At 33.0% G+C, this 21,912-nt stretch overlaps 3 protein-coding genes across 3 annotated transcripts; 1 reads left to right on the top strand and 2 right to left on the bottom strand.

Annotated features, from left to right (window-relative positions):
• Positions 1–5,372: 5,372 nt before the first annotated feature.
• On the bottom strand, positions 5,373–8,093 carry LOC132757130 (uncharacterized). The gene is made up of 2 exons (XM_060748327.1): positions 7,575–8,093; positions 5,373–7,039 (listed from the first exon to the last, which is right to left on the bottom strand). Exons 1-2 carry the CDS (start codon positions 7,967–7,969, stop codon positions 5,689–5,691), a joined length of 1,746 nt encoding a protein of 581 aa, XP_060604310.1. The 5' UTR covers positions 7,970–8,093; the 3' UTR covers positions 5,373–5,688.
• Positions 8,094–10,900: 2,807 nt separating this feature from the next.
• LOC132757133 (uncharacterized protein K02A2.6-like) lies at positions 10,901–14,350 on the top strand. The gene has a single exon (XM_060748330.1). The coding sequence runs from the start codon at positions 10,901–10,903 to the stop codon at positions 14,348–14,350; it is 3,450 nt and encodes a 1,149-aa protein (XP_060604313.1).
• Positions 14,351–16,728: 2,378 nt separating this feature from the next.
• On the bottom strand, positions 16,729–19,264 carry LOC132757125 (uncharacterized). Its single transcript, XM_060748314.1, has 2 exons — positions 18,804–19,264; positions 16,729–18,410 (listed from the first exon to the last, which is right to left on the bottom strand). The coding sequence occupies exon 2, from the start codon at positions 18,034–18,036 to the stop codon at positions 17,077–17,079; it is 960 nt and encodes a 319-aa protein (XP_060604297.1). The 5' UTR covers positions 18,037–18,410; positions 18,804–19,264; the 3' UTR covers positions 16,729–17,076.
• Between the last annotated feature and the right edge of the window lie 2,648 nt (positions 19,265–21,912).

Below are 21,912 nucleotides of genomic sequence, written 5' to 3'. Positions count from 1 at the left end.
AATATTATATTTCGCTTGATAAATCTATTTATGTAAACGACATACAATTTAAAATTTACAAAGAATTATTTTAAAATATTCATGTAGATTATTTTTTATAATATTTATGTAGATGATAATAAAAATATATATTTTTACAAAATCCCTCTTTGTTGAGAAATCAGTTTGTAAATTACAATGCGCAATAAGTAATCTAAGATGAAACAGTAATGGTCGTAATCGGATGTTGGATTTACATTGCTTTCTTACCCTGAGAGATTTATGGCTAATTTCAAAATAGCGGGATAGTTTGTCACGGTTTTGAACTTTTCTCTATTTATAATTTAGTGGAGAAGCTGTGTAGACGGCAGGATAGTTGAGTCGGTAGAGTTGCAGAACTGTCTTTCGAGGGTCCCGGGTTCGAGTCCCGTTCAGGCTGCACATTTTTCTCACCTTGTGACATTGGCTTAAATATATGGTTCTTTGAAACAATTTCTGATGAGTTTGTAGCTTAAGGACCAAGTTCACGATTTGACATCTAAGGTTCATATTTTCATTAAGTACATGCACATAGATGTTTTTAACAAGTCATCAATTCTGCCATTGATGAATGGATTTTGAAATAACTAGGCACATTCAGTCCATTAGTGAAACTTGTCACACGAAAACGCCAGGTCGACAGTTTAAAAAACGTAAAGGATAGACTTGAAGGTAAACAATTACATTGATGGTTCTTTTGTAGGTGCTTTTTGGAATAATTGGCCTGGTATTGTTTTCATTTAGAATTTCTTGACTTGACTCTATCCTTTGCTGATATTCATGCATGTTTAGGTTTCTGATAATCCACCTTGCAGATACTTCTGGCAAAGCTTAATGTTCACAATGGATCAGAGAATAATCACTTTCATTAGAAATACCAAATTCTGAAGTAAGCAGGAAGTCTCTCAAAACGACCGATCATCTCCTGGCTGATGGCATCAGCCGAGCAATCTGCACTTGTGCCATTTTTTAAGGACTCTCACTTTTCAGAAACTACAATATCCAGTTGTTTGGTATTTGGCATGTAGCATCACCTTGTGTTCCTCTTTAAAACTTATATATATTATGCCTATTTGATCAAAAAAGGTCCGGCTCCAGGGGTCACTTACTTAAAATCGATTCCATGACTCATTTTGTTTCAATGATAACCGCCATATGAACACATCTGCGGATTATTACTAGTTTATGTAAGATGTTGAATTATGCTAGGGCCGGTGCTGTGGCATTGGCAGTGGCTTGCAGCTGCAAGTACCGTCCATGGGTGGGCTTAGTCTGAGCCTGCAACATTTTCATTTTCCCCGTGTTGGGCTTTCTTGGAGATTCTGTTTTTCTCTGCACCTGACTTAAAACATTAAGAAGTGTAATTCACTTATAGTTATTAGGGTTATTCAAATTTCCCTTTTTATGTATAGGTATGATTAATTATTGACATTTTCTTTAACGCTCTAACCTGACCGACGTCGGTCAGGTTAGAACTTTACGATTTCACAATAGTTGTCACAATGATCTCTGGAATCGTTAGAGAACATGCCAAATGAAAGACTTATACTTGTTTCCATAATACAGTATCTGCAATATCTGTTATTGTATTTTCCAGTTTTTGTTCAAGAAACATGTCTTGTTTTAAAACTTCTCGGTGATTTTGTCGGCATATAAATTTTGTTCAACATAAATAGATATATTTACGTTTCGATCCCAAAATATATAGAATTTATACAGAAATCCATACTGGGACTTTAAAAAATGTCATTTTAGCGTGATTTGAGTACATAAGTTCATTTTGATATTTTGTCATTAATTTGCAGGAGTATCCCTGTCAAATTCTGCACGTAGAAGCACCTTAATAAATTCTATACCAGCCATACTTATTTTGGGTCAGATAGAAGATCAAAGAGCAATCTCGGACTCCTTGATGTATATTATTTTCATCGCAATCACTTCAATTAGGACTTGGAAACTTGATGAGTGGATGCATTTTGATGAATTCTAAGCCTGACATCTGCAAATATTTGGTTAAAAGGTCAGAAACCATAGTGAATTCCACCATTTATAGAAATTGCCTCTATCTAAAAAATGTTTTGTTTACTATCCAGCAATGAGAAAAGTGGATCTGACTGCTCTATAGATATCTTTAATCAATTTTATTTCTTCATTTGTGTAAATATCATCTGCTGCTCATCCAAATAACAACAAGAACCGGTTGAACCGGGTAATGCTCCCCGAATAGGTTTTGGACACAGGTAAATATACATCATGTAGTGTCAGAGTAATGTCACAGACAAAGTTCAAAGCGTAAAAATGAACAAAGGCCAATAACTATGACCAAAATTAAGCAAGGCAGAGTTATGGTTCTTTTGCATTGCACTTCTATTTAATGGGAGCAATCTTCCTACAAAGTTTTATGTTGATATCTCTTATGGTTTCAGAGTTATGTCCCGGACAAAGTTCAAAATGTAAAAATGAGCAAAGGGCAATAACTCCAAAATAACGTAAGACAGAGTGATTTTTTTTACACTGCGCTTCTACTCAATGAGATCTATCTGCTTACAAGGTTTCATGCTGATATCTCATATAATTTTAGAGTTATGTCCCGGACAATGTTCAAAGTGTAAGAATGAACAAAGTGCAATAACTCCAAAATTTGGCAAGACAGAGTTATAGTTCTTTTGCACTGCACTTACAATACAATGACATCTATCTACCTACAAAATTTCATGTTGATATCTCTTATAGTTTTAGAGTTATGTTCCGGGCAAAGTTCAAAGTGTAAAAATGAACAAAGGGAAATAATTTCAAAGCTAGCCAAGACAGAGTTATGGTTCTTCTGCACTGCACTTCTACTCAATGAGATTTTATTTACCGAAAGTTCATGTTAAACCTCTTGTGTGTTTCAAAGTTTTTCCCAAAGATAGGGACAAGGACGGATTATGGATTACTTATGTTTTTTCTTTGACTCATTGAGACCTATTTGACCAAAGCAATGTTCCCCTTAAGTACGTTTACAAAATGAAATGGATATTTCCCAAAAAAGCCAGTTTGAAAGGTTCCCGTACAAGAACGGACGGGACAAAACGGCGACTAATGCTCACCATAAAATTTTACAAGTTTAAAATAGAGACTTTATTGTTAAAGGGCACATTTCATAAAATAATTCCTTAAAAGGTAATCATTGAAAATCAATGAAAGGAAATAAAAAGGTTTTGGGTCCAAAAGTCTATGAAAAAAATATTCCGCTCGTTGAAATCCTTTACGTTGCTACAAGCTCTAGCGAATCTTAATAATTGAGAAACATAAACCCCGTAAGATGTTGCATGGGGTACGTCTCCATCTAAATATGGATAATTAACTATACAAAAGTCAAAGTCATCTCGTTTATCATAGATTTTCGTGTGAATAGAATTGTTGTCGATAGTAATATGAAGGTACTAAAATTTCAAGAGTTCGTTTTATTAAGTTGTAGTTCATGCGGATAAATGTCAGACACCATTCGATCAAATAAGAATGATCTAAATTAAAAATATCATCAAGGTATCTGGAAGTATTATGAAATGCGACTATAACATCATGATGTTTATCTTCAGAGAGACTCAACATAAAGTCTCTTTCATAGCAGTACAAAAACAAATCGGCGACCAGGGGTGCACAATTAGTACCCATAGGAATTCCTATGATCTGTTTAAATAGGGTATTACCAAACCTGACATAAATGTTGTCTAAAAGAAAAGAGGGTGCTCTACAAACTTCGTCACAGGTCCACATAGTATAATGTTTAACAATACCGTTAGTAAAAAAAGCTTTGTTAGAATTACATGTTAGAAAGGTAACTATTTCCCGTGCAAAAGTTTTCTGAATTAAGGAAATTAGTTCATCATTGATTAATTTATGTGGCAAAGTTGTATAAAGTGTAGAAAAATCGTATGTACTGACAGTTGAAGCTTGAAAATTCTTAGTTTTGAATTTATCCAAGATTTCACCAGAAAGAGATGTTTGCCTGTGTTTTCATAGACTTTATCACAATATCTAATTACATGTGTTTTAATGGCAGTCAAACAAGACGTCAATAAAATAGAAAGTTTACTAGTAGTGCAAGATGTAGAATTAGCAATGAATCTGGCTTTGTAAGGTTTTTTATGTAATTTAGGAATCCAATACGTAATAGGAAGTTTGAGTTCTTTTTCATTAATTTGGACTTTAAAATTGGAAATATAAGTAATATGATTGTTTACAATGTCTTTTTCGAAGGCAGAGGTTTTAGAATACGCATTAGTACTATTAAGTTCCTTATGCAAAACGTTAATGTAATGGATTCGTCATACAATTATAATATTATTAGCCGCCTTGTCCGCTGGCACCAAAACAAATTTAGAATGAAAAGCTAGAATATCTTTTTTCAGATGTCTTAAAGTAAGTCTTGGTTTAGGTGGCAAAAGATGTTCATTTCCACGATAAAAATTAATACGTGAATCAATAATTTTAAAGATGTTACGTTTCCATGTAACTAGAGCATTACTATCCGCATTTTCACGGCGACACCATTTGACCGAAACATCTTCTATAGATTCAGCAATCTGACCACGACAAGCATAAAAATCAATCTCAGAAGGAATTCTGTATTTAGGTCCTTTCAAGAATAAGTTACGAATTCTTTTGTCTGCAATTATATCAAAATTACCAGTGATTATATGGCCAAAATCTGAATTACAGAATTTAGAAGTATTTCAGTCTCAAATTGTTGGAGTATTAGACTGAATATCTAAGTCAGAAACCACTTTGTTGTAATTAAATATGATATTTCTAACAGGTTTCTTATATTTATAGCAAATAATTGGTATCTCGGAGTTTTTGAAGTATAAAGGAACTGAATTAGTGACACGTTTATCACGAAAAATACTTGATAAATCGATGAAATCGATACCTTTATTAAGAAAGGTTACTTTTAGGAAATACCTGTTGTGGTCAGAAGTGTTGTCGATATGAGGTCTTAAGACGTGCTGAGTATAACTTTGAATAAGATAAGCTGCTGTATATAAAGGATCTGTTTGAATAACTATATTATCTGCCTCCGCGTCTAAGATTTTCAGAGATGATAATGAAAGGGAAGTAAGACGTGATAACATCGCATGTTTACCAGAGTTTTTTAAGATAATACATGTATATAAGTCGGTGACAGACAGGGTAATTTTAGATTTACGTTTGATGTTTATTGCTCAAGAAAACAACGGCTTGCCCCTGACAGGATCAACCCACGCGGTCAGCAATCCTGAGAAAACTAGTCAGACTCAATAAGCACTCGGCCACGCCGCCACTCGCCGCTGACGTTACACAGTAAAGATATTGAAACTTTAAATTTCAAACAAAAAATTGTATTGTTTGTTTCAAATATTATAATTCTACTTGATAAAACCATTTACTAGTATGTAAACGACATTTTGAAATGTACAAAGAATTATTTTTTATAATATTTATGTAGATGATAATAAAAATATATTTTTTTACAAAATCCCTCTTGTTTTTCTCACAGTGAATTTAAATAGCATCATTACATCTATAAACATGTTCATAGCCACATTTTGTCTATCAAGATTTTTAAGAATTTTTTTTATCTTTGTATTGGCTGTTTAAATATTCTATTTTAAATTTGAACCAAAAAGAAGATAGCAAAAAAAGTGATTAAATATCATATACTTCAATATTGTTTTCATGAGATCTGCAAACAAACATCTTAGACATTTGTTGATTACAGCAAACTGACTTAATCCCACTTCTTCTTTTATTGGCTTTTATAACATCCCCTATCAGCTCACCATCAGATGTAAACTGTACAACATTTTTTGAGTTTCCTCCTGATACCAGCACACTTCCTGCTTCAGAGATATAGCAACATGAAGCCCCCATTAATTGCCTACCATTATATGTTGTAATAACCTGAAAATTGTTGTCCAGTACTATCACTCCATTGTAAAAATCAGCAACATAAATCCTTGTAGCATCTTGACGGACAGCTAGACTGCTTATGTCAGAAAACAGCTTTTGTCCCGATTGGGTCTTACTAAACTGTTTTAGTTTCCTACCAGACAATGAATACATATACACTGATGTGTTGCCGTCTGAAATATATAAATTATTGCTTGTGTATGCAAGACCATAACATTCAAAATCAGTTTTAATCTTATATATTGCTTTCAATTTTCTTCCCGCAGAAATAAAATGAACCTCATTTTGTAATGGCAAAGTTAATGCTACACCTGCTGTATTGATTGAGCACACTTGCCATGGTTCGCCAGGTAGATCACAGTGGTCTGTGACAGTATAGTCGTAATCATGTATCTGTTTAAGCTTCATGTTGTTTTTATCAGCTAGAAATATTTGACCATCTTTCAGATAACAGGCACATGTGATATCGCAATCTTTGTTATCCGACTTTACTTTTACACAATATGATAGTTCCCTTCTTATCTGAAATAAACTGCTGGCTATCTTTGTAGGATTCTCTGTTAGTAAGCCGAGTGTACTACTTTTTTCAAGTTGTGTCAGAATTGTTCTATCAGGTTGAAACTCCATGTCTGCTACTGTACTCTTCATTTTCGTGTCTTCCATGCATTGGTTGGCAAGATGTGCAGCATCCTCTGCCATCTTCATATTAACAAACACGTCAGCTTGATTCTGGTTAAAAAATGCTAACTTTTTATTGGCTGATGTGATTTTGTCTTTATGTGCTTGTAGCTGTTTGAGACCCTCTTCGATCTTGCTCTCAAGACATTTGACTTTATCTTCTATCTCATCTACAGAATTTTTCTCTAGCTTGTCAAGTTGGTCATTGATTTCTTTTCGGAAATTTCTGATATCAGTCAATAACTCTGCCTTTCTTTTTAGCAGCCTCTGTTTATCCTGTTTGGATTTGCTAGCTTGTTCTGCAAGGGTCTTGCTTATTTCCGTAAGTTTTGTGTGAATTTCTCTTGAAGGTTTTTGGTATATGTTGTTTTTGATGAATTCTGGTATATAGAATGTATCCTTGCATGATCTGAAAGGAATAAGAGGTTTATTGACTTTTATGTTCATGTTCATCTGAGATAGGAGGTTGGTCACACACTTCTACTCACTGATGTGGGTTTGAATCCTACCAGGGGCCTTGGAATCTTCCATGTGAGGAATAATTTTCGACTAGCTTATAAAACGTCAGAATTTTATGTTTTAGTGCTTCTGAGAATGAATGTTGTATTTAATGTAACATATGAGGTTGTTATTTTTAAAATACTTGCCACTCACTTATAAGGGTTCGGATCCTGTCAGGGACTTTGAATTCTATCATGTGCAGACGCTATCCACATAGCTCACATAATGTCTACTTGGGTGCCCGATGATGCCTGAAATAGTGATATCCGAGGTCTTCCTTCACTACGAAAGCTAGAAAATCTCTCTATGACCATAACAGTGTTGGTGTGACTTACAAACTTACAACCAAATAGCTACTGTTAACATAGATAAAATGAAATTATATCCTTTTAACAACACAAAAATACCCAAAGCAATTCCATAATCAAATTATCAAAACCTACCTATGATCAACTGCCATACATGTAGAACAGCCAACTTTATCATGGTTCTGACAGTACATATCGACGTGTTTATGACTGTGTCTGTCACATCTCTCTGCTGGTGCCCTCGGAAAACCCTTGCTGGTTCCTGACTTGACCTGAGATTTATCCGACATCTTGTGACCAAGACACATAGGAACTTTACTGTGAACGTTGACACAGTTAAAACAGAAATAATCATGACAATCTACACAGAATTTATCAGCTTCAGTGTTTATGCCTTGATGTTTACACATTGAACATAGGATATCAAATATTTCATCAGAAAGAATATCTGTATTTATTTGTCCACCTGTAGCCATCTTGTATATTAACTTGTTCAAACCTATTAATCTTGTTATAGATCTATACAACATATAAATATCACTATATTAAGTTGTCCCAATTATCACATATTAATGTATTGTAAAACTTTTTCCCAAACCTTATATTTTTCAGGTGTATTCGAAATTTCTTTTTCTACTCATGATACCTCTTTATCTTTTTATGGCTAAAGATTTATCTTCTCAACATGTTAAATTATAGCAAAAAACGTTCAGTCCATATAGATAACAATTTGCAAAAAGTTTAAATATTGATCTAAAGTCCACATCAATTTAAACTAAAATTGCGTAGTGTAAAGATTTGTACGGTTTTAAATATTTATGCTATTATCCACTAGCGAGTAAGTATAGAACATCAATAGACTTTCAAAAAAAAGTGTTGTAAAGATTTTTTCAGTTATAAAAAGCTTATATCAATGGCTTTTCAAAAGGTCTTATTAATGCAGAGCAAATGATATACAAAATGCATTCTGTCCATATTTGAGTAGCCATTAATTTACTAAAGGCTCAGATGTGAAATATTTGGTTTGAGGCGTTTCTTAGTAGTTTCCAAAGTTAAATATACATGATAATTAAGTAAAAGTTGGACCTGCTCTAACGGACTATAATAACTATTATTTTACGTAGACTTGTAAATACAACTTTTTCTCATTAGATTTTAGGTCTGCATTGTTCATATGGCTGAAATAAGCATGTAATTATAATAGCCTCCAAGAATCACCACTTAGATCATCATGCCCATGAAATGGGATACCCATGTAAAATGATAAACACGTAATTGTTCAGTGGTTTCACATAATTTTCTTCAATGGAATACAGATTAAAGCATTGTTAAATTTTTATATACACAGTAACTGTCTCAAAGTATGAAATGCATGTATATTGCGGAGTGGATTGCTCTGTCAGAGCCAAGTCGTTGTTTCCATACCCATTGCTCAGTACTGGTTGATTCCAGGAATGGATTTGAGAGTGGTCAAGTAAGATTATTGCTTCCAACACAATCAAACTAAAATTTATTTATATCAACTAAACTACATATTTAACTTATTTTTTCATGTCAAATTACCTTCCAAGTCATATCATTGATTGGCAGAATTTTTCCTCATAAAGTAATTTTGTTAAATAATATTTTGACTTTTGAGATAACAATGTGATGTCACCAGTTAGAAAATATATGTAGCAGGTCATGTTCAGTATATTAATACCAACATCACAGAAACTTATAAAAGAACGGTTCCAAATTTCATGCCACATTATTATTCACATATGAGTGTTTATTAATACAACAACAGACAATATAAATATTAAGTCTTTTTACAGAATTTACACATGCAACTAGGACCGACTAGGACCAATGCCGCCTGATCATGGTCTGCGTTGTTCTTTATTCAGTCAGTACATATTTAATTTGAATTTGTTTCTTTAATATCATGAATCATGGCTTTATTCAGATTGAAAGATAATCATATAATTCATATAAGGAAAAATATATAGTATTGAAATGGTAAAATTTGTTTTCTCTAATTTCAGATGGTGTATATCAGTTGCCCACAATTATCTAAACCAAAGAAATATGTGATCCCTATAATAAGTGACGAATTACCAGAAACAATTTAGGGTATATTCATATTCCAATAAAAAAAGCAGTGAAACACCTGAAATGAAAACTAAAGAATATTTGGATTAAAATCTATTGTAACTATAGACTTAAGAACATATTTGTGCTCTTCAATTTTTTAAAAAAAAATGATGGAATGTTTTTCTTTTGTATCTCATTTTTACTTACCCTTTTCACAACAATTTTAACAGACTTATATCTTAATTAATCAAGGTATGTTTGACTAATGTCAAGGTCGCTAACATTTGACTTTTTCCAGTTTTCCAAATTGATTGAGAATTATTTTCAGTTGTGTAAAAGCAGTGGCTCTAAACATGTATTGGTGTCTTTATTGTGAAATGCATCTTAAGTATTAATACATTACTGTTGTGATATATTGATAAGAAGAAATTGAATATTGATAAAATAATAATAATTGTCACTGTTTTCTTGTAAATGATATTGATTTAAATTGATTGGGTATAAAATTGCGTATGAGATTGATGTTCTTAAATTCCCCGGGCTCATGTTACCATGCGGAAGAAATCCATTATTTCTATGTAATGAATTATATGAAACAAATTATTCAACTTCGTTTGAAATTTCACCATGCTCTCCTGAGCTACTGCAACATGCTAACAACTGTTTTAATATAATTATGTTTTATCACTGTAGCTTAGAAGAGAAAGAGTATGGAAGGTAAGTTATTATTATTTTGAATAAGAACATAAATATCATTATTCATCAGATAAATGTTCATACTAAATCTCTAAGAACTTTATATATCAACAGTTTTATAAGTAATATTTTATAAGAATATCCAAATTATACATTTCTATTGTTTCTATTAATGTTTGAAATATTTATTGAAAATTTGCCTTTAACTTAGATCCACTTTATCCTTATCCTCTTTAACCTTACTAAGCAGTTGACATTGATTCATCAATATATAAATAAGAAAATAAATAAATAAATAAAAGCAGGCTTTATTTCTCTAAAAGTGATATTTTTGCTATAAGAACACTTCTTTCCTTGTAATATGAAAAGAAAAAGCCTTTCGTTTTTGTAGTAAGCAAGTCTACAAGATATAATAAGCCACGCCTTTAATATCAAATATCGTTATTGTTACTGTGTGTATGTTTACTTGATGTTTGGGAGTTTATGAGTGTATACTTGGATGCAACACATATAATAAAATATATAAACCATCCTTCGGGTCTTGTTTAGTTTGTGTGCTAGTAAGCCATCCAAATAGAAAATATAAATGTTACATTGGCGACGAGGATGGGATACTAAAAAAAAAAAAAAAAATTGCGGATTAATTTAAACTGACTCTGTGAAAAAAAAAACAGATTTGAAATTTGAAAATGGATAATTTACCTGCTTTTCCGAAATTCGATGTTTTTGCTGATGAAAATTCTCTGGGAGTACGATGGGAAAAGTATTTGGATAAATTAGAAAACTTATTTGTTGGACTGGGTATAAACACTAGAAAACGAAAAAAAGCACTGTTACTTCATTATGCAGGAGATGATGTTTACGATATCTATGATACATTGAATTTAAGAGAAGACAATGAAAACTACGAAGAAACGAAAATTGGATTAACAGCATACTTTAAGCCAAGAAAAAACACACAATTTGAAATATTCGAATTTCGTAATATGAAGCAACTGCATGGGGAATCTATCGACCAGTTTACAACAAGATTACGCCAGAAAGCTAAGAATTGTGAATTTTCGGACATTGACTCAGAAATTAAAAGCCAGATCATACAGGGTGTTATTTCACAAAACATGAGAATGCAGTGTTTACAAGATCCGGATAAATCACTTAATGACTTACTTACAAAAATGAGAAGTATGGAAATATCAAAAACTCAAGCAGCAAATATGTCAAAGGATGAAAGTAGTCAGCAAGTAGTGCGGGTAAAAAGCAATCCTCGATTTAGCCGTCAATCAAAGGGATTCGCACCTAAACGTTATCAGCAACGTTCATATCAAACTATCCCAGAAGCAAGTTTGTCGTCGGGAAGGCGAAACTACCCTCCAGAACGAAATAAAAAATGCCGAAATTGTGGAGGAAGGTATCCCCATATGTCACGTTGTCCTGCTATCGGAGCGGAATGTAATTACTGTCATAAGAAGAATCATTTTATATCGGTCTGCAGAAAACGTCAAAACAAGGTGAAGTTAATCGATGATGAACAGTCGGATTCACAAGTTTTATCAGAGGCAAGCACGTCGAGTGTTAGTTCAAATGAGTGCGATGTTTTATTTGGATTTAAAATATCAGATGGAAAAAAAGTGCCAAAGAAATGCATTAAATTAAATGGAGTAGATGTTTATGTGTTGATAGATAGCGGTTCATCGTTAAATATTATTAGCGAAATCGACCTCGAGAAAATGAAAATCCGTCCAGAAATCAAGAAAACGAAAACAAAAGCATTCGCATTTGGACAGAAATCTCCACTTCCATTCATAGGCAAATGTTCCCTGCTTGTGGAGTCGGACTCAAAATTTATGACAAAAGATTTCCATATCGTTAAAGGTAACAAAGAATCATTGATCAGTTATGAATTATCGGTAGAGCTCGGGATTTTACCGCAAATACAATCAGTTCATAAATCAGTTCAAAGCAAAGACGCATATTCAGGACTTATTGAAGAATATTCTCAAGTTTTCACAGGCTTAGGATGTCTGAAAGACAGAAAAGTTAAGTTTCATATTGATGAAAGTGTTGTACCTGTAGCTCAACCGCCTAGGAGAGTTCCATTTCATGTACGTGCGCAAGTCGAACAGGAACTGAAAAGTTTAGAGGAAATGGATGTTATTGAAAAGGTTATAGGTTTACCGACACCATGGGTTTCGAACTTAGTAGCGGCTCCGAAACCTAATGCTCCGCATGAAGTGAGAGTGTGCGTGGATATGAGAAAAGCTAACACCGCAATCAAAACAGAGAAAAATGTTTGCCCGACGGTAGATGATATCATCTTGACGTTAAACGGCGCAACGGTATTTTCACGTCTAGATCTGTACAAAGCTTTCCATCAAATTGAATTGGATGAAGCATCACGTGTAATGACAACGTTTCAGACACATATTGGACTGTTTAGGTATAAACGTCTAAATTTCGGGGTGTCCGCAGCACCGATAATTTTCCAAAATGAGCTTCGTCAAGCACTTCAAGGTCTTAAAGGCATATTGAATATTGCCGACGACATCGTATGTTTTGGTAAGACACATGAGGAACACGACGCAAATCTTCGCGCTTTACTGCAACGTCTTCAAGATAGAAACCTCACACTGAACAGCCAAAAATGTTCATTCGGACAATCTAAAATCAAGTTCTACGGATACGTATTTTCCGAATCCGGAATTTCACCCGATCCTGACAAAGTAAATGCAGTGAAAAATATGGACAGACCAAAATCAATATCCGAAATCCGTTCATTTCTGGGTCTCACGAACTATTTGTCTAAATTCATAGATGGCTATTCAAGCTTAACAGAACCATTAAGACGACTTACTCATAAAGGTGTAAAATTTGAATGTACTGCCGACCAAGAAAAATCGTTCACATCATTAAAAGATACCTTAATTAGTGATAAGGTCATGACATATTTCGATCCTAGAAAGGAAACTGAACTCTGGGTCGACGGAAGTCCAGTTGGATGCTCAGGAATACTTATTCAAAACGGCAAAATAGTATCATATGGAAGCAAAGCATACAATTCGGTTCAGACGCGATATTCTCAAACAGAAAGAGAAGCTTTGAGTGCTGTCATCATGATTCAGCATTTCCATTTGTATTTATTCGGCAAGAAATTTAAACTGATAACAGATCATGCTGCACTTCAATCAATCTTCAACAATATCAAGACAATACAGTCACCAAGATTAGAACGTTGGCGTTTGAAGTTGACAACGTATGATTTTCAGACAGTTTATAGACCAGGTAAAATGATGATATCAGATTATCTTTCCAGGCATCCACATGCAAGACACGAAACAAATACAGTAGCCGAGCAGTATATCAGCTTTATTACTGATAACGCTTTGCCAGATGCATTGAAGCTGTCAGATGTAGCAAAAGCTACCGAAACGGACTGTACATTAAGCTGTGTAAGAAATGCGTTAGAACAAAATGACTGGAAAACTCAAAAATGCAAATTAGATGAAAGTTTTCGGTTATACGAGAATTTGAATAAAAATCAAGAACTTGCAGTTGCATATACGGAAGATGGATTTGTGCTTTTACGGGGTACAAAACTTTGCATACCAGAAAGTCTGCAAAAACAAACTGTTATGCTTTCGCATGAAGGTCACCAAGGCCAATCAAAATGCAAAGGATTATTACGTGAGTATTGCTGGTTTCCACATATGGATAGAATGGTGGAAGAAATTTGTAGATCATGCATTGTATGCCAAGCTGCATCAACAAGAATTATTCCAGACCCGATCAAACCAACATTACTACCACGAGATGTGTTTTCTGAAGTCAGTTGTGACTTTTGTGGACCATTTCCAGACGGTTACATGTTACTAGTTGTTATATGTGACTACAGTAGATTTCCAGTAGTTGAAAGAATCAAATCGACTGCCGCAGATACAGTCATACCGCGATTAGAGGCGATATTTTCGATATTCGGATATCCAGAAGTAGTGAAAACGGACAATGGACCTCCGTTTCAAAGTCGCGCATTCAGAGAATTTGCTGATAATTCGGGATTCAAACATAAACGAATCACTCCATTGCACCCACAGGCAAATGGAATAGTTGAGAGATTTATGGCGCCACTGCAAAAAGCAATTTAAACAGCGATAGCGTCCAGACAAGATTATAAAAGAGCGTTAAGTAGATATCTTATGAATTTTCGGAACACACCACAAACAACTACACAAACAGCTCCTAGTGAATTACTGTTCAATCGTAAACTAAAGACAAAATTACCAAAAATGACATTTGATAACAAAGATACAGATATTCGTGACAGGGACAGTCTATCAAAAGCGAAAAACAAAATATACGCTGATAAGAAACGTAGAGCTCAGCGAAATAATTTGAAACTGGGAGATCGTGTATTATTAAAACGGGAACAACGAAATAAGTTTGAAACAGCGTTTGACCCTACCCCCGGAATAATCATTGCTATGAAAGGATCTATGCTTACAATCAAACATAGAGGAAAAGAAATCACACGGGACGTTTCCAAATTTAGATATGTTCATGGAGATCAAGAGCCGGTGCAGACGAAACCTGTAGATAATACATCTTTACCTAGAAATAGGCCGCAGAGGAAACGCCGACCGCCGAGACGTTATGAAGATTAAAAGAAAAAAAAAGAAAATGGTTTAATCTATGATACCATTTCTCGTTACAGCTATTAGGGTTAATGACTCAAATGTGTGGGCCATAATAATGCCCTAATTATATTCGCTATCATAGCAGTGTATCATTTATATCCGCTTGCTGGATTTATTAATCTTAAGAAAAAATGATAACGTATGTGAGAACATTCTGTTATTCGTGAAATTAATACTTTTGGTTTTTATTAAATTACCTTATAATTGGGTTTTGTGTGGTAGAACGGAAAAACAAATCATTCTCGAGATAACAATGCTAGTTGTTTGAACAAATGTTGTGATAATAATGTAATTTGCTTGATATTTTGTGACATTCCGAAAAATAGAAAAGATATGACAATTAACAATAACATTATATTTAACATTACTTCGTTGAAGCAGATGCCTAGTACACTGATTAGAGTAAATCGCATTGGTTAATGAACTCTGCTGAAAAAGGAGAAGAGTTTATAACAATAGACTTGCTGTATAGTTTATTTGATACGGAAAAAAATATTTCTTATTACAATATGTTTGCACATTTAAATTTTAAGTTTTGATGATTTAAGTTTATTGATTTTATTGATGAGTTCTAAACTAAAGATAGAGGAGGATGTAGTAAGCAAGTCTACAAGATATAATAAGCCACGCCTTTAATATCAAATATCGTTATTGTTACTGTGTGTATGTTTACTTGATGTTTGGGAGTTTATGAGTGTATACTTGGATGCAACACATATAATAAAATATATAAACCATCCTTCGGGTCTTGTTTAGTTTGTGTGCTAGTAAGCCATCCAAATAGAAAATATAAATGTTACAGTTTTAATCATTTTATTCTTTAAATACTGACAAGGAACAAAAAGAGATATGGAATAAAAGTGAATATTCAATATATGTTTAAAATATTTTGTGTTCCATTACAGATTTGTCCCCAGCTGAGACAAAACCTGCAACCAGTTATTTTCTTTGACAACAAATGTCTCACACATGTAAAGTTCTAATTTCCACACCGATTGTCAGATCAAAGGTCACGGTCACTTGGACCTGTAATTAGATCGAAGTGCGTCAATCAAACTTTTGTATATAGGAAATATTCACCTAGAATAGTTCTACCTGCTACAATAGATATTTTGTCAAAAGGTTAAAGTTCAGGGTCTCTGGGACAACTAAATAACAACATATAGAACAGGACATTTAACCAATATGCATCGATCCTTAAAACTTTAGACTTTATTAGTAGATGAACTGATATACCTGTATGAGTTCTACATGCTACAGAATTTTCCAGGTCAAACATGTAATGTCACTGGGCTTAAGGTTGACCCCCCACCCCCCCCCCCCCCCCCCCCCCCAAAAAAAAAAAAAAAAATAAAATAAAAAAAAAAAATAATAAAATAAAATAAATTAAAAAAATAACACTGACAGTTAAAAGTAATTTGACTTTGAAAATTGTGTGTATAGGAGCACCTTAATGACTCGTACCTCATACTCCATTTGGGTCATAGGTCAATCTCGGATTGTAAACTTTTGTTAATCAAAATTTGTTCGTGGTCAATCGATTCAATTAGGAATTCGAGAATTGATAATTTGATGCATTTTGATGTGTTCTAAGCCTGACATGCACAAAAAGTGCATTGCAATTTCTTTTAAAATCGCTTCTTTATTTAAAACATGTCTTGTCTACTATCCAGCAATGAGAAAAATTGGAACCGGAAGCTCTTCTGACAGTTTTTGTTAATTTAAAAGAAAGCACAAAATGATACACAATAAAGTTTTTCAAAAAATACAATCTTAAATAAACAAACAAACAAACAAACAAACAAACTAACTAACAAACTAACAAACAAACTTGTTTTGTTTGTTTCACAGATAATTCATTGTTATTTCACTTGTTAACACTAGTTAGTGTGAAATTACAGTCAATCTTATTATTATTTTATTATTGTATTACTTTTTATGAAATACAGTTATGTACATGATAAATGAAATATATTTACAACATCACTCTTGCTTCTTCACATTGAATTAAAATAGCATCACCACATCTATAGATATGGTCATAGTCACTTTTTTAGAATTTCTTTTCCTTTCTCTTCATATTTGATGTTTAAATAATCTGTTGTACATTTTTAAACAGAGTAGTTTTACAATTACACTTCAACAGAATATGGTTTTCACTTCATTCAATGAAGAAATTAAATACCATATACTCCAATGTTATCATCAATGCTGCAAACAAACATCCTAGACATTTGTTGATTACAGCAAACTGACAAAATTTCACTTCTTCCTTCACTGTCAGCTTTTATAACCTCTCCTATCAGCTCACCATCAGGTGTAAACTGTAAAACACTGGAGCCATATGTAGATACCAGCATACTTCCTGCTTTAGTGATATAACAGCAATTAGCCCCACAAAATTGTTCACCGTTAGATGTTGTAATAACTTGACCATTGTTGTCAAGTACTATCAGTCCATTATAAAAGTCAGCAACATAAATCCTTGCACCATCCGTACTGACAGCTATACTGTGTATGTTAGAGAACAGCTTTTGTCCTGATTGGGTCTCACTGAAATGCTGTAGTTTCGTACCAGACAATGTATACACATATACTGATGTGCTTGCATCCGAAATATATAAATTATTGTTTGTGTATGCAAGACCATAACATTCAAAATCAGTCTTAATCTTGTTTGTTCTTTTCATTTTCTCTTCCCCAGAAATAAAATGAACCTCATGTTGTAATGGCAAAGTTAATGCTACATCTGTTTTACTGATTGAGCACACTTGCCATGGTTGTTCTGGTAGGTCATAGTAATCTGTTACAGTGTAGTTGTAGCCACGTATCTGTTTGAGCTTTTTGTTGTTGTGATCTGCTAAAAGTATTGAACCATTTTTAAGACAGCAGGCACTGGAGATATAACAGTCTTCTGTATCAGACTTAACTTTTACACAATATGATTTGTCTCGTCTTATCTGAAATAAACTGCTTGCATATTTTGTAGAAGTCTTTGTTCGTGGCCCAAGAGCAATATTTTGTTTAACCTGTGAAAGAATTGTTTTATCAGGTATGAAATCTAATTCGTCAACTGTACACTTCATATTTGTATCTTCCATATATTTGTTGGCTACATTTGCAACATCCTCTGCCATCTTCACATTAACAAACACGTCAGCTTGATTTGGGTGTGGAAAGGCTAACTTATTTCTTGCTGTCGTTACCGTGGCTTTAAGTGCTTCTATCTGTTTAAGACCATCGTCGATCTTGCTCTCAAGACAGTTGAAATTATCTTCTATCTTATCTACAGAATTTTTCTCCAGCTTGTCAAGATGGTCACAACTTTCTGATATCAGCAATAACTCTTTCTTTCTTTTTTGGCAGCCTTTGTTTATGCTGTTTTAATTTCCTAGCTTGTTCTGCAAGGGTCATGGCTATTTTGTTAAGATTTGTTTGAACTGTTTTTGAAACACTTTGGTAATTATTGTCTCTGATAAATTCTAGTATAAAGAATTTATTTTGGCATGATCTGAAAGGAATAAGAGGTTTATGGACATTAATGTTTATGTTCATCTGAGAGCAAATGTTGTATTAACTGTTTTATAGGCGGTTCTATACTAGCCACTCACTGTTCTGGGTTCAAATCCTGCCAGATTTCTTGGATTTTTTATGTTCGGGAGAATATCTGGCTAGTTAATGGAACGTTAATTGTTTTACATAGATGCCAGCAAGTACCTGAAATTATTCACGGGAGAGTGCTGAAAAGAAGCTATATCATCATTACAATGTTGGTGAGTCCAAAATCAATTGTTAAAATTCAAAATGATTTTTTTAAAACCATATCAAAAATATATAAGATGAAATTCTACCTGATCAAAACCAACCCACTCGAAAAATAGGTAATCAAACTACTGAAAGCTACCTGTGATCAACTGCCATACATGTAGAACAGCCAACTTTATCATGCTTTTGACAGTACATATCAATAGGCTCATGACTGTGTCTGTCACATCTCCTTGCTGGTGCCTTTGGCAGACTTTTGCTGGTTCCTGATTTGAATTGAGATACATCAAATATCTCATCAGAAAGAGTATTCGTATCTAATAGTCCACCTGTAGCCATCTTGTATATTTACGTGTTCAAACCTATTCTTCTTATTGATCGATACAACACAAAAATAACAGCATATAAAATTGTCCCAATTTCTTTTCTCTTTTTAATTTATTGTTAATCTATTTTCCCAAGATTTTATTTTTACAGTTACTCCTAAACAACTTTTCTACCAATGACTACATAGTTATCTTCTCAAAATGTTAAATTATAGCACACACTGTTCAGTCAATATATGACTGTTCATTAATTAACAAAGAAATATCGCACCACTTTATACAAAGAAAATATATCTTTTTAAATAAGTCCACATTCCTGTAATCTAGTATTACTTATTGTAATGATTTGGTTGTTTTCAAAATATTTATGCCATTATCTACTAACCAGGAAGTTAATTATAATGAATAGATTTTCGAAAAATAGATTGAAAATATTTGATCAGATAACAAAAGGTTATATCAGGCCTATTCTTGTGGGAAATCAAAAATCTTATTTATGCAGAGCAAATTGCATACAAAATGCATTATGTAATAATTACTTAAGTAAATAAGAAATGTGCACACATTATTTGAATGTTATACTATTCATATATTACTTTAATACGGTAAAGTTGAAATACACTAAATGATATATCCGGGATGTTTTTTGCGAGTATCTAATTTTCGCTATATTAGCGCAAAAAAAAAAATAGATTCACTGAATTGTCCTTCAATTTTTTGTCTTGAGTTTCTGAATCATTTTTCTTCTTTAGATTTTTTACTAATTTCAGTCGTATATATTTTACATTGTGATACCAACAAATCCATTTATCAAATATCAATTTTCGATATTCATGGTTGTTTATATTAAATGATTTCATTGTCTGTTGTTTCGCATGAATAATCTTAAGTATAGTCTGATTTTATTGAACTATAAATTATGATTACATTAGGACTCATTTAAATATTCGGTCACACTTTGGTAATTTTCTTGTAGTTTACGAGAATGAATATGGAGTATAAAACTAAAAAATCACACTAGCTTAGTATACGTCACTGTAGGTTAAGTGCCTAATATATGAGAGGTCTGTGGACCAATCTCTACTGTTGACTTTGTTCTTTCTTTATTTTGCAGTAAATTTTAATGGAAATGGCCAAGTGCTTGCAAAAAAGACAACAAAAAAAGACAACAAAAAACCAGAACATCATAATAAACAATAATGTTTCAAAATGTTGAAAATATAAATAAGAAGTACGCGGTCTCGATCTTGCAACACGTAGGGCATTTACAAATTATAAACCCGTATTTAATCCCATTTCCTATAACGCTCAGTATAACTATTTTATAGACACAAATTAAATTTGATCACATCTTACTGCGTACATCTTACGGAACGTCTTATTTACTGTGTGCATTGACTGTATAAACAGTATGCCATTGACAGGTTAATAAAATCAAACAATAACACAGTCAGGAAATAAGGTTTTTTCTGTTTACGCTTACGAGTACGTAACCGATTATCTGATATTCTGATATGATAATTCACACCTTGCAAGTAGGTAAACACACATTGGCAGCTTTACAATTGAATTCAATAATTTTATTGCATTAAAAGTTTAACAATGCTTATGGCACATACAAATAAATACATTGGCAAATGAAAACATATCTAAACAAGAGCACCGCTAGGCGGATCATTATATGCCCGAAAGTGTTTTTTTTATATTAAGGATAAAGCATTTGTAAGACATTACATAAATTATATAAACTATTACATCCTTCCAATAGCAATCCTCCTATAAAGTTTGAATATTGTGGGCCAAATAGAATTAAGTTATGCTCCGGAAACTGTTTTCAGTTTTAAAGTAATAGTGACCTTGACCTTTGACCTTGTGACCCCAAAATCAATAGGGTTATAATTGAAATAACAAGTTGACATAACATACATATTGATAATGGTGTAGAAAACATATTTGGATAACAATCATTTTTGTATATCAATTTCTTAATTATATATTATACACATCACTATAGTGTAAAACAGACATATATCATATATGTATTATACAAAGAAAAGGATAATGCATTCATTTTAATGCCTGTTTAAGACATGTTTCATATATGCTAACTGAAATATCAAATTGTCATAACAAGTATTCATATTGAAAATGCTCTGTAAAACATCTGATTAAAATCACAGGGACCAGCACAGTGTTGGGATAGTGAAAAAAAAGTAATTTTTAAAAAATATATATATTGTATATATAATATATAGATAAGGGGTTGAACTCGCCAAATCGGCCGAATGCCCCTAGTCCAGTATAACTCAAAATTGCAAAGTCATTCTTGCGTAAATTATATAAAGCTATATATTAAATTGCAGCTAAATGACATCACTAGACGTTGATAATAACATTACTGTCCCCACTTAAACCGTTTTTGAACAACAAACCGATATTTCGGATGAAACATCGTATTTTTGCTAGGTCGGACACAACCGTGCAACCTGTCAACACTCGATTTTCTACGGGTAAAAACGCAATTCCAGACCATGTCATTATACCAACCCGCAATAAATCGATAAAACAAAACAAAATAAACAACTTACCGCTGGAAATTGTTCCAAAACCAATCAACTATAGCAAACATTCATTTCTTTTTATTTCTCTTCCGTCAAAATATTTTTTGAAGCCATGATACATACTCGGCAACGGTTGTAAGACATCGTTTGATTGGACGATTCTGTGACCCAGCAATGCTTTGTATTTTAATCAACCAATGAAATAATCCGTTTCAAATTGGTCACGTGATAGCCAATGGATGCTGATTACAACTTTCATTTTCACATTCAGGAATTAATTGTTTACAGACGCTATAAAACATTTTAAAAATCAATTTCCGGCGGTAAGTTGTTTCTTTTGTTTTGTATTATCGATTTATTG

The sequence above is a fragment of the Ruditapes philippinarum genome, unplaced genomic scaffold, assembly GCF_026571515.1.
Source record: "Ruditapes philippinarum isolate M1 unplaced genomic scaffold, ASM2657151v2 ctg207_1_1_1_1, whole genome shotgun sequence".
Taxonomy (NCBI): domain Eukaryota; kingdom Metazoa; phylum Mollusca; class Bivalvia; order Venerida; family Veneridae; genus Ruditapes; species Ruditapes philippinarum.
The sequence above is the reverse complement of the archived record's forward strand: the minus strand, read 5'-3'. Positions and strand labels throughout refer to the sequence as shown.